This window comes from Haemorhous mexicanus, chromosome 14, assembly GCF_027477595.1.
Source record: "Haemorhous mexicanus isolate bHaeMex1 chromosome 14, bHaeMex1.pri, whole genome shotgun sequence".
NCBI lineage: Eukaryota > Metazoa > Chordata > Aves > Passeriformes > Fringillidae > Haemorhous > Haemorhous mexicanus.
In genome coordinates, this window is record NC_082354.1 from 1,257,700 (window position 1) to 1,278,832 (window position 21,133).

The 21,133-nt window shown below is 38.8% G+C and overlaps 2 protein-coding genes across 7 annotated transcripts in view; one reads left to right on the forward strand and one right to left on the reverse strand.

Moving 5' to 3' along the window:
• Window positions 1-10,411, forward strand: part of RPGRIP1L (RPGRIP1 like) — a 43,189-nt gene extending 32,778 nt beyond the window's left edge. For all 6 annotated transcript variants that reach the window (XM_059859665.1, XM_059859666.1, XM_059859668.1 and 3 more), the window contains 4 exons: window positions 2,555-2,738; window positions 4,249-4,333; window positions 6,235-6,368; window positions 9,101-10,411. In XM_059859665.1, the coding sequence (XP_059715648.1) occupies window positions 2,555-2,738; window positions 4,249-4,333; window positions 6,235-6,368; window positions 9,101-9,204 (507 nt within the window). In that variant the 3' untranslated portion in view covers window positions 9,205-10,411. The remainder of the gene's footprint in view (window positions 1-2,554; window positions 2,739-4,248; window positions 4,334-6,234; window positions 6,369-9,100) is intronic.
• A 133-nt stretch (window positions 10,412-10,544) lies between these two features.
• Window positions 10,545-21,043, reverse strand: RBM11 (RNA binding motif protein 11). Its single transcript, XM_059859655.1, has 5 exons — window positions 15,888-21,043; window positions 14,776-14,938; window positions 13,827-13,905; window positions 13,076-13,169; window positions 10,545-11,460 (listed from the first exon to the last, which is right to left on the reverse strand). Exons 1-5 carry the CDS (start codon window positions 16,191-16,193, stop codon window positions 11,281-11,283), a joined length of 822 nt encoding a protein of 273 aa, XP_059715638.1. The 5' UTR covers window positions 16,194-21,043; the 3' UTR covers window positions 10,545-11,280.
• Between the last annotated feature and the right edge of the window lie 90 nt (window positions 21,044-21,133).

Here is a 21,133-nt window from a genome sequence, read left to right on the forward strand (position 1 = left end):
CTTAGAACAGTATTTCAATAGGATCGTTCTCAAAAAAAAATATTTCACACTTTTAGATCTAACATTGGCTGAACAATCTTAGCCATAAAACTAGTACTTAAAATTAACAGGTTTAAATGTTCTGCAATGTGATATCCTAGAGGTAGGGTTTTTTTTTTTGAAGTGTTTTTTTTAAGGTTATGTGGTATCTTACAAAGTAACTAGTAACAAGAAACATGTATAAGAAATACTGGTCCTTTTTTTTAAGCTGTAGAAAGTACATCTTTAAGAAGCTACATGTCTTCAACTACAGTAGATTTGTAGAAATGCTCTCACTTCTTCAGAAAATTACAGAAGGTACTTTTGAAGATTGCATTATTTATAAATAAAATGTAAAAAAATTTCAGCTGTAATTTTGAGAACTAAAATTAATATTAGTAATCACTATTAAGTCAAACTATAATACAGTTGCTCTATACTTTTCTAGTCATCCTGTATTTTATTTTATCAAAATTATTTAAGAACAATTCTGAGATATTCTGTATGTAGTTTAATTTCAGGTTGATTAATTTCTACGTTCCTCCATTGATCTTTTTTTTGGTATCAATATGCACGTTTGTGAATAGTAGATAAAACCAGTAAAAGCTGTACACTATTAAGGCAACGTGTGATAAAAGCTGGATTTTAAAAATACACATTACTTTGCTTGAATTCTTGGGTTGATTATAGAGTACTGCATGTCGAAATTACTGTTGAATTCTTTTTTGTTTGGTTAAGATCAGAAATCACTGCCTTTTATCTTTCGAGATAATTATCCTGCTGATACTCAAATACTGTAAAGAAGTTTTGTGATTTTTGGAGATCATTTTGCTAATTATCCTATAAATATGAATTGTATGCTGCACTATATAAGTAATTTAAGATCATACCAGGGTTATTTGTATGTTGGAAATTAGACAGTTCATAGTTATTTCTTAGATATATTGATCATAAGGCATATCTAACAGATTGTCCAGTATCAAGTTATACCAGTTGCTTCTTTATTTTTTATTCTTGTCTATGATGTATGATTGAGTATAAAATACTTGATTTTAATTTCATTTATAAATTTGAATATGAAAAGCATATTCAAGTCAAAGACCATTACTTTAATGACATTCAGTAGCCATTTAACTTCCTAGATTTTAGGAAAACAAAATTTCTTAAGTCATGAACCTTTATTAGTAGAGACAGAATGGTGTGGATTTTTTTCTGTCACCCTGGTAGAATTTCCATGAACCTGCTGAATAGTGGAAGAACCTTATTGATCCAGATTTGGACTTTTTGTTAAAGTGTCAGAGGATACATAATAAAAAGAAAACTCTTTTGAAAGGAGGGGGTAAAATTACATAATCAAATACTGAAAGGACTTGACAGCAATGGAAATTAATTTGTATGGTGGATATTTTTACAATAGGATACATTGCTTTTCATTTTGATTAATTTTATAATTTTCTCAGCAAAATGTAAGCTATCTCCATATTAAATAAGAACATTAACTTGGAATTCTGACTGAATATAGAAAGCTAATACTTTGAATGTGATTTAGTACTTCAAGTGATTTAAGTTTAGAAATTAAAATTGTTAAAATATTTCCATATAGAAGAAATATTTTAATAAAGTTATAAAAAGAAAGTAAAATATTGAAAAGAAATAAGTTTTAAAAAAATTCAACATTTCTGTATCCAGTGTGTTCTCTTTGCTCTTTGAAGAATATCATCATTGAATGCTCATCTACATATTCCAGTTTTGAAACCATTGTGGCTTTTCTTTCTTCCCAGAGTAACTTCGGGAAATATTTGTGACTCTTTCTCTTGAGTCTGACATGCCCACCTCAATAAAACTTACTAAAATTTATCTGTACATAAATATTCCAGACTTTGCAGAACAATATGAAATCATTTCACATAAGGAACAGAAGAATGTCATTTCAGTTAAAGATAGTAAGAAAAGGCTACAGTGAAGAAAAACTGGGATATTACTTTTATTATCACATGTTAAAACTAACTCGGAAGGTTCACTATATGAAGTTGAATTCTTTACAAATACATTATTACATTACATACCTAACAACTTTGTGATTTGATGGATTTTAATTGAACTGTTTATAGTATAGTCTGCAGTAGGTACTAACAGTTCTCTTTTTATTTGGAAAACTTCAGTACCTTGTATTACTGACTGTATTTTAAGCAGTTACAGGATCACTTTGCTGTGTAGGTAAAAATGATGACAGCTGAAATTTGTGATTCAGATATCATTTTTACCTAAAGATAACCAGCAGACTATGACTACTACTAAAATGTTTAAACATTGAATGGAAATCAGTATCTCTTGCAACAACAGTCTTAGCTATAAACCCTGGAGCTTTAGATTCTCATTTTTAGCTGATGATTCACATATGTACATACATATATATATATGTGTGTGTGTGTGTGTGTGTGTGTTTGTTTGTTTGTTTGTTTGTTTGTTTGTTTTGTGTTAACACTTAAAGAAACAAAAATAATTTGTATTATGTTTATATTTTGTTTCTAAATAGGAAGTTGAAAAAATCCAGATTAAAATTACATCACTTAGTCTTACTGAGTCACGAATTACAGCAGATGAAACAATACAGCAGCTGTTTGTAGAATGCAGATTAAACAATTTCCTTGCAGAGGAGACCCCACTGTCACTTCCAAAACTACCTAGTGGTCAGAGGATTCACTATAACTATAGCACTGGTAAGTCTGATGTATTTTTGAGCAAGTTTGGTTCTTCTGTTAAATTCTGTCTTATGAAAATACCTGCAATAAAGCCCGCTTTCTATATATTATAGTTGCATTTCTCTATGTGCCAACTCTATTTGCCTATTTTCCAGTTATTTTGGGAAATACTGAAAGTGATTTTTAAGAAATGAGGTAAGCATGCAATTATCTAGTATACAATGAAATGCCGAAGGTGGCTGGTATATAAAATGGTAACATCACAACATATTTAAATATGCTGATAGTGCATAAATGTCAAAATTAGACTATACATAACTAAAATCTATATATTCTTTTTAGAAGAGCATAATGATCTATTTTTTCTATCTGTACATGATGATACAACTTAGCAAAAGAAAAACATTCTAACCTGTACATCTAAAAATTAGTTGAAAAGAGAGAATATGTAATTGGACTTCATCACTACTTGCAAATACTCAGTGTTCTTTTAATACAACTTTTTAATAGGGGAACTAATTCATCCTTGTTTCATACTAATACATTGCCAATTAATACTTTATAATTACACTACTAGCATACATAGAACTATTGTAATAATTTAAAATTTTCTTGTTAATTATTTCCCCAGCTATGTCATCATATTTCAATTAACTTCTTCGTGGTAGAATTTTCATTAATTCAAGCCTGAGTGCTTCAGTCTTGGACTTTTAGCTGAGAGTACTCTGGAGTGGGTGAATCAGGGGTAGGGTTAGGGTAATTGCTATTTGTGTCAAACCCTTAGTACAGACATTCAAATTAAGTATTCTTTTAAAAATAATTACGTAAAAGTGGCTTTGCAGAAATGGTGTCTTAGTCAGATCTTTAAAATTGCTACCATCTACTAACCTGATTTTAGAATGCAACTTCCCTAATAATTCACTCATTTAGATCTTCCTCTTACTTGTAGACTATTGGATTGTTTCGTGTATAGCTGAAGACTGAAATGAATCAGAAATGTCACATCAACCACTGCTATGTTGGCATTGCCCACTTGAGAGGGAATATAGATGACAGTTTTTCTCCAGTCCATTAGTCTGAAGATTTCTTCTATTGAAATACTGTGGCAGGAAAGGAGGATTGAATTCCTTAGGCTTCAAAAAGGATAAGCACTTTGCCATACATTCTCATTATCTCTAGCTTCCTTAGTGGAAGAAAATACAGTAAATCACTTCAAATACAAAGCAGTAAAGACCCTTTTAAAATCATGACTTTTAAAACTATGGCTGCTGTTGCCATTAACAGAAAGTGGAAGCTCTGTGACATGCTTAGATGCTGCTTTTGTATCTTTTTTGACAGTGTTCATATAAATCTGCCAGTGACACACCATTAGATCACGATTCTAACATTTGATTCTAACATTATTGTTTTACCTTAAAAAAGAAAATGAAATAAACATTTATTTTACTTTGTTCTTTTCTTCATGTTCTTTCTTCTAATAGGTGAAAAACAATTGATAACCATTTATATTAATTTATTTGCTTTGCAGTGATAAATGTGGATAAGGAAGATAATCATGCAGAAAGAGAGTATCTCAAGTCAATTCTTCTAAAGCCAGATCTACCTGCTGACAGGTACAGATTAATACTAAAAACCTCTATTATAGGTCTTTGTAAAAAATGCTTGTGGTTTGTCTGTTTGTCTTTACTGACAAGGTAACCCTAAGTAGTTAATACATAACTAACAAGAAAAAAATAATTGTTTCAGCCAGGAATGATGCCCGCATTGTGATCTGGCTGCTGCTGGTCTTATTTCTTCTCCGAGTAGGTGCATATGGAACGGAATATTATAAACTTATCTAATGTTTGTTTAGTGCTGTGGTTTAATTCTGGGGGGGTTGTTTCTTTTGTTGGTGTTTTTTTTTTTAAACAACTTTGTTTTACAAAGCAGAGTTTCTAGAGTCTATCATCAGTGGTCTATCAGTAATGAATTTGAAAAGCACATATCGGTGCAATGGTAGAGTAGTACATTTGTTGCTTTCTGAATTCAGAATACTAAAAGGAGTCTTAAAAACAGCAGGAAGTGTTCCTTGACCCCAGAATTTAAAGGGAAAAAAAGATATATGTGTGTATATATGGATGTAGCAAACATCTATTATATGAATACATACAAGAAAGACTAGAAATTAGACTTGTTCAATTTTATAGTAATAAATTTGTTCTTAGTAATTTTTTTCATTGAGGTAGCCATGTGCATTACTTGGAGAGAATGAATGACATACTTTGATTCTGTTTCTTCTTGAATGTCAATATTCATTAAAATGGAACAACTATTAATTTAAAGATCAATTCAATTTACAGAAGACTAGGATACCTGCTGATTGCATTTGAAGCATCAGAGTCATTTGTAAATCTTACTCACAAATCACTGATTCACTTCAAGAAAGGGAGAATGATTTCTCTTTATTCCATATCCCTTATTTGGCATCTGTATCAAGAACATTGCTAAACGTATTCTACTAAAGCATGTTTTACTAAGATTTAACAATAATGAGGATAAAATACTCCTCTTTATTTCCCTGACAGATAATTTAGTTGCTAAAGAAATTTCCCTGTCCAGCCATCCAGGACCACTGTGGCAGTTACATTTCACCACCTGATCTGGAACTGAGGTTCCTTGGCAGCTACACCCCCCACACCTGTCCCAGTCAGACCAGTTGCCTTCACCAACTCCAGCGCAGGTGTCCAGTCACTGAGTCTTAGAGGTCCCAATCCTTAAAATAACTTTTTGGTGCAATAATTTAACAGTTGAAGTTGGAGCCTCAGAGTAAGGACCTTGAACAAAGGAACCCCTGGGCTTTCATACCCTCACAGGACAGTCTGGGGGTCATAGGCTCCTGCCATGTCCCGAAGTGTCTCCCCCCTGACTGGGCCATGGGTCCCTGGGCTCTTCGTTGTGCTAAGGGATAGTAGCTTCACAGCCTCTTGCTTTGGGCTGGGCTCCTCCAGTGTTCAACCTGCAGCAGCTCCTGAGCCATCTGCACTGGATTCCTCAAAACAGTGAAACAATAGCTGGTCTGTGTGCTGCAATTTCCCCTATAAATACTAAGATAACTATACTAAATATTTTACAAACCTGAGGCAAAAATAAGGTAAAATAACAGCAGTGAGCTTTTTTTCAGAACAGAAGCATTCATCTCTTACATGTGCCATCATGTCACTACTGTCCCCTGTGTTACTAAGTAGGTTGTTTCCTGCAGTTATCAGAATGTCTGATTTGGCTTGTGCTGAAATATCAGTTCTGTAGTGAATAAATAGGAAGGCAGAAGTTCATCAGTAGTCCAGTTTCCCATTTTTTTGTAGCAAGAGGACCACCAAGAAACAAAATTTATGGAAATACTCTGCCCGTAACACCAGGGGTGTTTCTGCATTTTAAACTTGTAAAATAGTGTGGGTTTTCTTTATTCATTATTTTTAATTTGATTTTTGACTCTTTTTGAAAGCAAAATACCTTTTTTTTGTGCATGTATGTTTAGCCTAAAATTTACAGTGGTCAGTGATCCTCCAGAAGATGAGCAGGATCTTGAATGTGAGGACATTGGGTTTGCTTATGTCAGTTTAAAAGAGATATTCCAGAAGCAGAGAGATATCATTGAGCAAGATATTGATGGTAAGTTTTAAAGATCACTTTCTTGTAAATTTCTGCAGCCTAAAATTAATTTAATTTCTACTTTGCTTTGCAGGGGTTACTGTGCACGTAATTGTTTCAATAAGAAATTCTTTAAAACTAACTAATAACTTCCACATTTGTTTGCAAAAGTCTGCAAAAACTATCTATTAGTATTATTCCCTAAAGTTTTTTAAAAAAACCCCAAACCAAACAGCATTCTCACCTCAGAAAAATTAGTTTATAAAACCTAAGAACTTTCAAGCTATGTCCACTTCTATAATTCTGTCTTTTCTACAACATACTTTATTGTGGTATGGCAATAAATATGTATTTTGTATAAAAATTTGTTTTGTATTAAAATTTTCATCATCAATTTGGTATTACTAATGTCTGTATTTTATTTGAAATTACATTATAGCCCCGAGTACCTCAAGTTTGTTTCCTCCATATGAAACATGTATGAGACTATGAAATACTGGTGGTTTTGATTAGGAATCAGTTTTAGTGAGCACCCTTCTGTAACAGACTGACCAAACTCATTGTGACTCATTAGAGCAAGGTGATGTGATTAGGAAGTGTGGAATCTTCCTTTTCCTAAGCTCATAGGATGCATTTATATAACATTGATAAGAAGACTCAAGAAGGCTTTTCGGTCCTTTTGTCAACTGAGAGGATAATATTCTCCTTGCTCAGTTTCCTGTTCCCCATGGCAGCAGAGACACGGTTACCAATGGTGCACTATTCTCTTTCATTTTTCCTCTCAATACTCTTTCCCTCTTGGGGTGAAGCTGAGTGAAGAAGCTGAAAGCACCTCTCTTATAAAAGAGTCACTCTCCTTTCCCAGTAAGTGAACTAGTTCAATGACTGGTTGCAGAGCACCCATGTTCACAAGGTTCCTTTTGCAATAGCCAGAGTTCTAGTGAGCCCCAGCAGAATGCCAGGCAAATGTAACTTTACTACTTCTACGGTTGTGTCTAATTCCTGTACTTGAGCAATGGGGAGCTGAGTAATGAGGGAAAAAAATAGGCTTTCCTATCCATTCCCATTATCATGCATGATTTGCATCCACGCTGTTACAAAAATACTCAAATTTACAGGAACGTAATAAGGAAAATTCTAAGAATCATCAAATTTCCATACTCTGGAAGAATAATATACAGATTTGATGAATTTCCTGCCGTGGAACTTAAGCTTTTCTCCACCGATAATTTTTCTCCAAGTACAAAAGCTCCTCCAGAAATGTATTTTGTAATCTCTCACTGGAAGATTGATTTTTGTTCTGGAATATATGACCATACCTCCCACTGTCATAATTCCCATTTAAAAAGATTGATTAGGTAGGTAAACATAATTCTTGAAAGTCACTTTTCACAAAACTCTTAAAATTCCTACTTATCATCTGAGAGAGTTATTACGACCAGAAGGACTGAGTTTTAATATTAGTTACTGTAAGCTAATCATTACCATGTAGTGACAACTACTGCAATATTGTGAGGACCATTTCTTCCCCTAATCATCAGACTAATTTAAATTAATTTTTACTTTATGTTAATTATGTATATGAAAATTATAATAATATCTAGAAATACTTTTTTTCTTTTTCCCTTCTGCATTTCTCCCCTTTCCTGCATATGCTGTACAGTTTTTTGGGGATTTTTATTGCATCCATAACATATAAACTTTTACATTTTCTGAAAATTAAGATGTTTCAGGGAATTTAAATTAATTTTATGTTAAAATATGTCATATCATGGCAAAATAATATATCTATTTTCTTAGATGAAGTAATTGTAAAAGGATTAATTATTCAGATCTGAACACAGATGTCAATTAAATGTAAGGGCACAATAAACAGAATTGCTAAGTAGTGTTGTTAACGTTCTCTGAGTTGGATATAGGTTTAAGGAAAAATAATAAACGTAGACACAGGGAAATTCATAGGATACTACTGCACGAAGATAAAGTCATTCTTAGTTAGGTACCAAACTTCCTTTATTCTTTTTGAGAATTGCAACCATATATCTTGCTCATGTTTTGTTCTTTTCGTTGCTGATCGTGTCAAAGTGGTTTATATTAAATTTGAAGCAATTAAGTGAATGGCCAAGCAAGAAGATGGATGAAAAATATTGTAGTCAAAACATCTAACAGTATGTATCAGAGATAATAAATAGGACAGTATAAAAACTGAGAAAACAGATTTAGTGTTATCTTCTGATATAATTAACTAAAGTTATCTGCTCTTCTTTTAAGTAAAAAGGATACAGTCCCCTGAAGTCTGCTCTTGAAGTTGACAGTTCACTGAGTGATTTGTCAAGGCTGATTTGGACCCATCCATCATACACAGTGTAGAAAAAGCATTAATTGCTGTATTTTTACTTAAAACTATTCCTATGTATGTAGATATATATTTAATAGAATTTGGAAAATCTTTATTTACATGTTGTGAAAAATAATTATTTTATATAGACAATTATTATATTGATAGTTTACTTTCTAAATTAATTTCAACACGAATACATTTATTGATATATATTCTACTTCCAGGAGTGGTTAATTTCCAGTAGCCTGAGGACCTGAACTGCAAGATTATTTATTTATTTCTACCTTTTTTTTTTTTTTTTAGCAAATGCTAGTTGCATTTTAAACTGTCCAAACACTAAAGAAAACTATCAAAACAAATGTGAAATCTTAAGGTGAATAGCTAATGCTGTTTTCTGATGTTTCTTTTCTAGTTTTCGATTCACAAGATGCCAGTGCAGTAATTGGAAAGCTCACAGTGACAGTGGAAGCCCTCAATGCATTGCGTTCAGTCCACGAGGAATGCAAAAATGCTTAGTAGGCAGAAAAGGGACATTTGCCTATTGACGTTCTTGCTCCCAGTGTAAAGATACACTTGATGGTTCATCAAAAATTAGATCTTTATCATTCTCACAGTATACTTAATGTAAAATGTATATTAAAAAGATGCTTGGTGCCCAGGTATAAGGTTTTGTACACTTTTGAATCTGTTTTCTTTTTTTTAAGGTCCTTGCTGAATCATACTTCAGGCTCTTGACACTTGATAGTGTAAGAGTCTAACTTAGTTCCAGCGAAGTTTGGTTTCAAATGCATGCTTGCTTGTAAATTTTCAGATACCAGTTGGGGGTATTTTGTCTAAGGAAATAAGTGATGTTGAACCTTCAAACAGAAATGCTTGTAGATTGTTACTAGGAGTAGTTCTGTCACAATACTATGTCAGAATACAATCATTCCTGTTTGAAGTGACCTCAGATAGTTTTTAGTCCAGTCACTGCAGGATTAGGAATTATGTTAGGCCATGTTGCTCAGGGCTGTATCCAGCCTGGTCTGAAAACTTCCAAGGACAAGCACTGCTTAACTGCTCTCTGCACAACCTGTTCCAATGCCTGACTGTTCTCATAGTGAAAAAAGGAGATGCATTTCTACACATTACTTCAATCCAAACTGAAGCCAAAACCTAAGCATGTGGAGCAGCTTTTGCACTTAATGCACCATCTAATAATTTAATTTGTTGGGGTTTTTTTTAATTCTAGGGATGGCATGTTTATAATTTGTTTCAGCCATTTAACATTTTGCACAGAAATAAAAATAACAAAGCATTTTTAGTGTTGATTTTCATGCTTTGTAATATACCATCATATTTTGATCCAGTTTTGTGAAGCAGTTGACAAAAAAAAGCTGTTATTGTTATCAAAGTGGTTTGCTCAGGTAACATTTCTGTAGATTTCAGTGGTAAACAATTTGTTACGGTTTATTCCTGGGTTCAGAGTTTTTTATATTAGGCTTAGATTATTTTAAGAGTAAGGACAGCTGCAACAGTGCAAGACAGGTCTTCCACACAATTAGCAATTATTTGTTTCACATTTTTGTGGAACTGTCATTCTTGTTAAATGCAGAATTATTTCCGTATGTATTAAAGTTACAAGAACTGAACCATTCTTGAAAAAATGTTGTGAAAATGTGGTCCTTCTACTGCTACCAAAAAAAAAAAAATCAATAAAGTAAACTCGCTTTTGCTTGTTATAGACCAGTGGTTATTCTGATTACCTACTTATAAATAGCTACACAAGCTGACAGCCTTTGACTTCAGTGGTAATGAACAACCAAACTTCACCTTAACATGAGGAAGAACTTCTTTACATTGAGGGTGGCAGAGCACTGGAACAGCTTCCCAGAGAGGTTGTGGAGTCTCCTTCTCTAGAGACATTCAAGACAAAAATCTACCTGGACACGTTCCTGCGTCACCTCCAGGTGACCCTACATTGGTGGCGTGATTGGACCAGATGATCTCCAAAGCGTCTTTCCAACCACCAGTTAACTATTCTGTGAATTTATTTCAAATCAATGCCTTTTATTGAGGATAAGTAAAGGTAAGAGGTTGATGTAGCTGGGCTCATGAAATTTGCAGCTACTTAAAGGGTCATTGCAAGTACAGTGGAGCCAGCCAGACTCCTTTCAGTTGTGGCAGACAGTTTAGAAGGGGCACAAAAGCCAGACCTTGCAGTTTCAGTGGGCTCTGGTAGGGTTTTGGGGAGAACCTGTTCCCCAGGGGGCTGGTGTGCTGGGAGGGAATGAGAAGGGGGACAGCATGGAGGATGCGTGTTCAGCTGGACTCCATGACCCTTTCTGACTCAGGATATTCTAAGTTTGTATGCATAATGCATTTCAAAAATACTATGGATCTTGAACATTCCTTCTTTAATAAAGTTCAAAGATGAAAGCAAATATAATAATAAAAAATATACAGTATTAATATGCCTTTTTCTTGGGGTTTGTTTTTTTTTCCCCAGTTTTGGCCACACTGTCTTTGTCAACTTTTATTCTCTGCAGTACTAGTCATTGTCACAACTTTGCCATTTTCTCTTTCTTTCATCCTGCTTGGTGCACTTCACAGTCACTTGGATGTGGCAAATTCAGGATAACTCCGTGCAGTCTTGAATTGTGCAGTTTGATTCTGATAGGGAGAAAAGGATAAGTCTGAAGGTACTGCTAATAAAGAAATCGTTAACCCATTGGATTCTGTACTGTATACTGCTATGCCAGAACATGGTACATTTCGAGAAATAGAAACTTGAGTTGTTTACATTGTGAAGAGGAAATTTTAAAGAACTTCATTTTGCATGCATCATGACTTAATCAATTAAAATACTGACAAACTATAACACAGAATGCTTGAGAGTAAAGCTGTTTTATGACAACTAGTATAGTTCAGAAAAGTAGACAAATTTTTCATGGCAAGGTTAGAAAAGAGACAACCTGATTTAAGGCTAAATTGCCAGATAGTCCTCACAAAGGGTAAACAAACATGGTATTCCTTGCATTTCTTTGTCTCTATTTGATAAATATTTGTAACTGCAGTGCCTGTTGGTACTGTAAAGGCATGCACATCTGCAAGTTCTTCAAACGTGGTTTAACAAATTTTAAAGTCGATGTGGAACAAAGTATTCCAACAAGGATGTTGAAAGATTCCCAAGTGAGCAACCTGCCTGGCAACTTGCCAAGGTAAGGTGAGGTAGATTTAAGGCATACTAGTGATGAGATACTTTCTGCTGAAGCTTCCACAAACTATCATGTGAAACACACTTCAATACCATCCTCTCTCTGGCAAGCAGAAAATGGGATGAAGTTGCTTGTGTGTGCTGGTCTACTGCCTTGTTACTGAGGTGTAGGTTCATCAGCAAGCACAGAGGGTAAGATGGTGCACTTGAGCCTTCAAAAGGGAGTGGAGGAGATGGGCAAGTTCATACAAGTACCAGCTCTTCTCAGGGCACAGCGTGGGAAGATGGGAGGGCAGGCCCTCACCCCATAGATGGAGAATAGATGCTCTCCATTTTCGTGCTTCGACTGCAGCCAACAAGGGTAACTGATCCAGACTGCCCCCCTTCTCTAGTTCCAAGGGCTGGCCAGTCCCCAGTCAGACTCAGTGAGCAGGACTGTCCCCAGCTGGTACCTCACATTAAAGACTGGGTTTCTTCAGTCCTAGCAGTCCATAGACTAATCAGATTCAGAAGCTTCATGATGTGTTTGAGGAGTAGTTTTGATGAACAGATTTCCATCTGAAGAGACCAGTTTCCTTGCTTTGTGGAATATCTCAGACAAGAGATTTAGGGTGATAATGGTCTGATGCACCAGAGTCTTGTGGAGGGGAAGTGAAGTGTAGGTTCTTGTCATCTACTGCTGTGAAAGTAAATCATGAAGGAGAGACCTACAGAGGCATGTGAAGGTTTTAGGCCAGAAACCCTCAAACTGTTGTTTCCTGAACTTGGGCAATGGTGATTCACTGAGTTTTAGATTAGGTTTTAACACATTTTAAACTTCTAATCCATTTCTGGATTGAGAAAAAGAACTAAGAGGTTTCCCTATTAGCTATATGTGAAGAAGCTGTGGCTTGCATGGTTGTAGTCCAATGAGGTCAACTTGTCCCACCATTTGAAACACAGTGCAGGAGAGAGTTCCGTAGACGTCACTGTTTTTAGCTTTCTTAACCTATATACGTTTAAGATATTCTTGCAGGAAGAAAATAGCTTGGTTTGGTAGATTCCTGTTATTAGAGGATTCTGAAATGTCCTAATATTGTGCTTATAGCACATTTTGAGACCTAAAGCAAGCAGTGTTTTTTGCAGAAATGCAAAATGCATTCAGCTTCATAAAAACGCTCCCAAATTATTTAACTTCTAACACTAACTCACCACCTCTTGAAAGTCAGGGTGATCATGAGATAAACTGTTGTTCACTGGCAAAGGAGTAACAGGAAATGGAGAATTTCCAAAAAGCTCTTGATGCCTAAAGAAAAAACAAGCCAGTGTACAAAGGCTGAATGTCCACCATATACTTCTGATCAGAGTACTGAGACTTAACTCTAGGGCTGTAATGGTAATATCCAAGAGGAAAATTGAGATATTAGCAACAGGACTTACATGAAAAATAACGATAAAACAAATGAAGTATACCCAAAGGCTTAATTAATGAGCAATCCTCTTATATGCATGCACAAAAGGGTACTAGATTTCACCGTGGGAGTTCAGACTTTCATTATAACAGGTTTATAACTGTGTATTCATATGTATATGACAGCTGCTTGTGCTTATACACACAGAAAATGCAGGTGTAAACTTAGTGGGGTTAGAAAAAGACCTGTCAGATTTTGTTATCCAACGACTGGAGACATTGTTAGTACAAAACCTAGGATTCAGTATGTTAAGGTCCTGAATATTGCAGAAACAAATAAAGTACAGAAAATTGAATCTAACTAATCATCTGGTAAGCTTAACAACCAAACATTAAAATTAACTGCAGTATGTCGCAAGCCCTCGGTAAGGATGCAATGGCAAGATGCTGTTTTGATGAAAAACCTCAAAGTTGCTCTATGACATCAATTCACTTTATACAATTTTTTTTAAATTATGATCATAAGGTTCATTCACAGGTGATCTTTGTTACCTGTCTGCAGGAGACTCTAAGTCAATGTGGTGTTCAAAACCATCTGTACAACTGTCTAGTTCTGGTGAGGGAGAACTCCCTGGAAATAAGACAAGAGCATAATGACTATTCAGTTAAGACAATTCAATTAATCAGGAAAAAAACCACAGAAAATGTTTTCTGTCATCTGTAGTCTGCCAGTAGATCTAAGGTAGCACACAAAGGTATGGTGCCATTTTATGGCAGATAATCAATAGCATCATCTTACAGCTTGAAAATGTTCATTTCTCATTTATTCACTTACGGAAGCACAAATCAGGGTTGTTGAAGTAATCAAGAACAATAATTTCACCCAGTTACAGACACAGGAGATGCTTCTGATTTTAAGAACCACAATTGCTTAAACTCAGCAACTGCTCTGTAGAGCCTTTGAAGGAAGCAGTGGCACAGAAGGAACAAGAGTCCTTAATGTCTGGGTTGCAAACGATGCCTGATTGTTGGCTTGCTTGAAGGTTTAGTTCCATTTACATAAAATTAAGAATATAATATGAACTACAATCTCTTACCTTTAAAACAAAAGCACTGATAATTCCGTGGCTTTAGTCTAAAACTTATTCAAGAGCTCAATAGTGGCTGGCCATACTGAATCAATTTTTTCTGTCAGAATTCAAGGTAAAGTTACACCCTAATTCCTAAAAGTAATCTGGCGTGAAAACCTGGATTGCTTTTTTCCATACAGCAGTGTCTGACACAGCTTGCAAGTTATGATGTTCTGAACCAATCTATTGTATTCTCTTAGTAAACAAAAAACTACAAAGACTGAACCCTTCCCTATGCAAAAGCCACAGGAAGTCTTTGTTTCTCAACAAAAAAATTAATTTTCCAACTACAAATTGTTATCTCTGTAAAGGGCTTTGGGATTCCAAACTGTTCTTAAAAAAGTATAAACCATTGGGACTACAAAACATACCCCTCCAATACTGCACGGTAATTGGTCTTCCATACAAATGGATTCCATCCAGCAGAGCTTTTGCATAAGGCACTGATACTTTGTGTTTAAAGCAGACATATCCAAAAGACTTAGGATTTCCTTCTTTGTCCTCACAAATCATCACTTTGGTTAATGGTCCAGCCTGAAAGAAATTTCTATTATTTAGGAGAAACTGACACTTCATTGTGTTTTGAATATTTAACTATTTCTCTTCAGCCATAGTCAGAAACTGTAAGTTTCTTACTTTGAAAATGTCTCTCCACATTCCCAAAGCTCAAATTCTGAGCCTTCTACAAACAAAAATCAGCTCCAGAAATGTTAAAAGGGAACCAAACATCAATTCATAACCAGAATTTTTATTATATCTTTCATAACGAGAATTTTTATTATTTTTAGAATAACATGCCATAACTATTAGTTTCCCAAAGGGGAAGAATAATTTGCTGACTCCATAGCAAAAGTTACCCTCCTGTTCATAAATAAAAATATTAATAGTTTAGAAGTAGCAGTAGATACTTGCTCATCATTTGATGGAGGGGAAGAGCTAGAGGTCAAGGATGCATGTTCAGGACTATGCCATAGCAGGAATTTTGAACTGGATATTTTCAATAACAGGGCAAGACTACAATGAGAAGCATAGGCTGTTGCAGCAAAAGGGAATGAAAACAAGATAAAAGAAGGGAAAAAGACAAGTTACTGGGGTGACCTAACGACCCAGATAAAAGCTGGCAGTTGGATGGCTGCTGCAGATTATGCAGAAGAATAATGCAAAGCTGTTTTCTAAGACCATCTTTATCACTTTTACATTTTGTCGTGTATTATTCATGTCCCCTAAGAAGATAAACTTCTTAAGCTCACGTTTACAGTTATACAGCAGACTACTGTTTAATCTTGAAAACTGGCAGGAATTAAGCTCGGACTTCAAACAGGTCCGACTACTTTGTGTTTCTACACTGTCACTGAAAGGTCGGGGTTTGAAGGGACCTCTGGAGAGCATGTGGTCCAGCTTTTCTAACTGAACATCCCATTGGTCGAATTTTTCTTCTCGAGCATTAGAACAGCATTTCGATATATGTGGACCCGTCTGCTACCTGTAGGAAGAGCTCGTAGAGGATCTCCTCCCTGACCCGGCTCTCCAAGTTCCCTACGAGCAGAGTCTGCTCCGCCGCCTCGGCCCGCCCCAGCGATGACATAGAGCCTGTGGGAGCCCTGCGGGAATGCGAGAAGAGCGCCCCAGCTGCGGGGAAGCTGCACTCGGTGTGAGGGGCCGGGCCCGGCTCCTGGCAACACTGGAACGCGGAAGGGCAGGTGTCGCGTCTGTTTGTGACACCACCCCCAACACCTGTGACACCGTACTTAATCATTCGGTGTGTAGTAATGATGGTAAATACAAACATGAAGGTTTTCTCTTCTATTTTTGCCACTGAATCTTAAGTTCTGACAGGTCTGACTGGAGCAAAACTAATTGACCAACCCTGAAAAACAATCCACCTTCCCAGATTAGTATTCACAAGTGTGTTCACACCATCCACTCCTGCTGTTACCATTACAATGAGCCCTTACTGTAGAAGAGGCTGCAAACAGAGCAAGTGCTCACCTCAGGAGCAAAGAGAGAGGGTTTTATCAGGTAGAAGTCCATGCCAGCCATACAGAAAACCTATTTCTGCACTGTGTTACAATGTTGGATGATATAAACAGGCAAAATGAGGCCAAGATCTTTTAAAAGGCTTGGGCCTGTTTATTAAAAATCAAGACAACTGAAGATGAGACCTCAGGGTAAGCCTGCGGCAAGTCAGAGATACAAATAACAAACTGTGTGCAACACAGGGTGTTTCCTTGGACACCGGTTTCCCAGAAAGATACCAGGTGCTGCGCTTTCAATCCACTTGTTGATCAGTCCTTTTCCTGGTTGCTGGTTGGTCCATAAGATGGCGCATACCTGGCCAATTATTCTAGAGTTCTGAGGCTTCATTGGCTGGCTAGTCTTCTAATCATAGTTCATGTTAATGTCATCATCTCATGAGGTAGCTTGCTAGAGAATTCCCCCACTCATTCCACCACCCCCCTCTAGTGGGCACACATTTATACTACAGTACATTTAACTGTAAATTATTACTTCATAATCTACTACATAAATTAGGTATCACAATCTATTAAATTAATTAACAATTCAGAATAAAATTACATCATTAACAATTCATAACCCTGGCTACAAAAGTCCACTTTATTTATAACACTGGCTTGAACAGCAGAAGTGATTTTAAACCATGGAGCATAGGAACAATGGACAAACCTAATCTCTGCAATAAACTGCTAGAGTTGTCCAGTCACACCTGGGCAAATGAACAGAAACTTTTAACTTTTGCTCCTGATGAGCTTACAAAGGCAGCCGGTCACAGGCAGAAAGCTGGGGAAAAGAGTGTACCCAAAGCCGCAGGAGCAGCCCCTGGGCAGGAGAGCAGAGCTCACGGCACAGTGGGAATTCCTGATCCAAGCTTTTGTTATAAATACATATTATGTTGTTGGCTTTTTGCAAATACTAGGATGAATGTTATATGCATAATGTAAAGAACTGAATCATGGAATTATTTTCTCTGCACAATCCAGGCAACGTGTGGATGACATTATTTCTGTTGCACATCCTGGCCAGAACAACATCCTGGCCAGAATAAAGTAATGCCTTGATTCTCTAACACTAAAAACTTTGAAGAGTTGCTGTCTTTCCTGCAGTTTCAGTGACACTAATGTGAAAAATGTGCTCACTCTCCTGTGAAAATTTAAAAAGTTTAATAAAGGACCATAGGAGACAAGGACCACAAAGCAAAGCTTATTATGGCCGGGTGCATCTTGGCACTCAGCCAAGACCACGCCTGCTAGTTTGGAAACACCCCTTATATACCATTTCTATTACATCAGCCTGTTGCATATTCATAGACCCTTATGAACAGTAAACTTTTTCCCCAAACTAGTTTACATCTTCCAAGAATTGTTTAGCATGGCTCCTTCTTGCATCCCCCTTTTTAGAGCATGCAGATTCCTTGCTTGTGGTTTTAATCCATTCTTATAATTTCTTGGTTTTGGGCCTTGATCCACACTGCCTTTAGATGGTGAGTGCTGAGAGTTGGCATATCTGTAGCAGGATCCTCATCCTGTGTTCACTGGATGTTATCTCATCCAAGCAGGCATTTTAACACAAGCATATTTATATCACCTATTTCACTAAGCTTAATTAACAACAGAAATAAAACCAATATCTTTCTAACAAAGTTACTTTAATATCCCACATATAAATCCATTTTAATATTTGTGAAAAGCCAATATTATAATATGTATCTATAACTCTAATGACCCACACAAGCCCCAGGCAGGTGCAGTCACTGGCATCATCACCTAGGTATGCTTCAGGGAAGAATGGACACTTAGACACTGTCCTAGGGTGATGTTAGGATGCTTGTATCCCCATTTATGTGTGCTGTTTATGCTGGATATTATGTTCTGTGCCTTCAAGACTGGCTCTGAAGAAAGTTTTGTTTTGGCTTCTTATCAGCCGCTCTCCCACAGCTGGCGGGACATACAGCCAACACAGTACATAGTGCTGCTTTTGCTTTTTGCCCTGCTTTTCACTTTGCTCTTGCTTCTGCTTTGCTTCTGCTTGCTCTTGCTTTTTGCTTCTTCTCATTAGTTTAGCTAAGCACTCCGAATTTCTTCCTGGACTGTTTCCCCTTTCCTATTTGGACCTACTCAAACCTGCTCCAGACTGGGACCTGGGAAACACCGAGAGTTAGCACCTTGTGGCTGCAGCAGCTGCCCCAGCACTGGAGGGACTGATAACAGAGCAACCACCCCAGGAGAGACTTTCTGAATTTGTCATCTTTTTCAGAGCAGTGAAAGAGTGGTGTTATCCAGTATTGTTCATTTTGTGTGCTGGGGGGTGCTGTGCCTGTTAAATAAACAGGCTCTTTCCACTTCTCTCTCAGGAATTCTTCCCGAACCGGTTGAGGGGAGGGGCCGTGTGGGTTTGCTTTCTGGAGGGGCCCCCTTTTGTGGATTCTCTCCCAAATTTGCCCTAAACCAGGACAGACGCACAGCTGTGGCCTCTGGCAGAGGGAAAGAAGCAGCAGTAACTCTTATTACCGTAGATACCTTGCACGAATCCCTCCTTCTGCAGGGGCTTCTGGGGGACACCTCGACGGCCAACCTACCTCTTGGGGCGGCCAGTGGACACAGGGTAGGTTTCAGGGGCGATGCTGGAGCAGGGGCAACGGCACAAGGCGAACAGGGTCGGTCGAGAGGCTCAGGGGAGCTCTGGCCACACGGAGAGACGCCCAGCTCTGGCCTCGGGATGTGGCCGCCTCCGCCCGGGCCGGCAGCCGCGGCGGTGGGCTGCAGCTTCTTCACCGCCATCCCGGGCGGGGCCGAGGCGGCTCTTCCGCACTCGCTGAGGCTTTCTGTCATCTCACCGCTGCCGCTACCTCATCCCTCATCTGCCGCTACCACCGCCGGGCCCCACGCCCAGTGCTCTGCCACGCCGCTCCCAAATACCCGCGCGGGGCACTCAAACGTTGGGCGGCAGCAGCGTTCCGACAGTACCGGCGCCGCAGTTCCGCGCTTTGCACTCCCAACGCCGCCGACATCGTGCCTGTGGGACGGCAGCGGAGCGTCCTTATCGGGAGGCTGCTCCCACCCCGGTCCCGCACACGCGGATTTCGCTGTTTACTTGCAGTGCAGCAGTTTGGCCAGGGGGTGGCAGCAGGGAGACACCCTTTTTCGGTCAACGCGCATTCGCGGCTTTCTTGGCTGCAGGAGCAGCTACTGACCGGACGGTGGCGCCTCTCCCTGGGCCGGGGAGCCCCGCGGGGCCGCCCGGGCCAGGGACAGAGAGCGGGAGGCCACAACCGAGGAGTGGGGAAAAGACACGGAGGGAGGCGGGGAGATGCACAACAGTGAGGTAACATACACCAGATCCACCCGCGATAATGCTGAGCAGGCAGTTCATTTGGGATAACCCACACGAAGCAACCTAATCTGGCTAACTGAGCCACACTGGGCAATCTATTGCAATGCCCACCCCCAAACTGCACACATTTCACCCCGAATTTCCCCAATTGTTGGTTTCATTGCCATTTTGGAGTTTTTGCTAGTATAACAACTAGGTTTTACTTTCCGAAATACCCAATTTGGCTATTTTCTAAAACTTTTTCACAACATAAAAACTAAGTGGCTTTTGCTTTGTGAAACTAAGTGGCTTTCATGACTCTGCATGAAAATGTGGGGATTTTCCCCACATTTCTGGCTGCTCACATCTGTGCATCACAGGACAGTCCAAGCACCAAGCCCACTGCCAGCACCATGAAAGACCCTGGAGATACTGCTGCTCTGAGCCCACACAGCATCCAGAGGGAGCAGCACAGCAACACTTGAGGGAACATGGGCAGTGTCACAAGCATTCAGCTTTCCTGAGAGCATAACATCAAAATACAGCGGGCTGCAGACACTTAATGAGGCTCAATTCCTTTCACCATGGACACCTGATGAAGCCAATAGACAATGCCAATTCAGCAATCGTGCGCATCTGTGCCCCATCCATCTTGGAAGACAGGTGCTCACAAGGCTGACACAGGCAGGCAGAGTGGGAGAGGCCCCAGGACTCCTTTTCCGCAGGCTGAGCAGAGCAGAGGTTGTGCCCTCAGCCTCTTCTATGTCCCCATCACTCTAGGTTCTCTGCTGGCATTGCTCCAGTACCCATACCCGCCTGGACCTAGCAGCCCCAGTCTGCACACGATGCCCAAGCACAGCCTCCCCTTCCCTAGAATGCCTCCTGGCACAGCCCAGTTGTGCAGCTGCCCTTCCTGACTGGGCACACTGCCCACACCAGCCCACCTTGTCCTCCAGGGCCATTCCCAAAGCCACAACCAGCCCCCCGTTCCTTGGCTCCTGCAGGTCAGGCTGGTGCTCAGTGTCCCCAGCAGCCCATTCCCCTCCCACTTAGTCCAGGCTACCAGTGTGATAACTTGCACCCTCTACCTCCACAGAAAAGACATGGAAGAGCAGCCCCGCTGGACACTTTGTGCCAACACCCTTGAAGCCAACAAAGCTGCAGTAGTCCCTCAAACTGATCTAGCACTATTGGCTACAGGAGAGCCCAGCCAGGTCTCCCCGTAACCTTGCTCCTGATGCACATCCAGGAGCTTTTGTGCCAGCACCTTCGCAGGGACAGACAGCAGTCTGAAGGTTCTCCCACCCTTCCTCCTTGCCTTTCTGGAATAAGGCTGTGGTACTTGCTCAGACTGACAGGAGTCTCCCCAGAGAAGCAGGACCTTCTAGGGAGCAGGGCCTG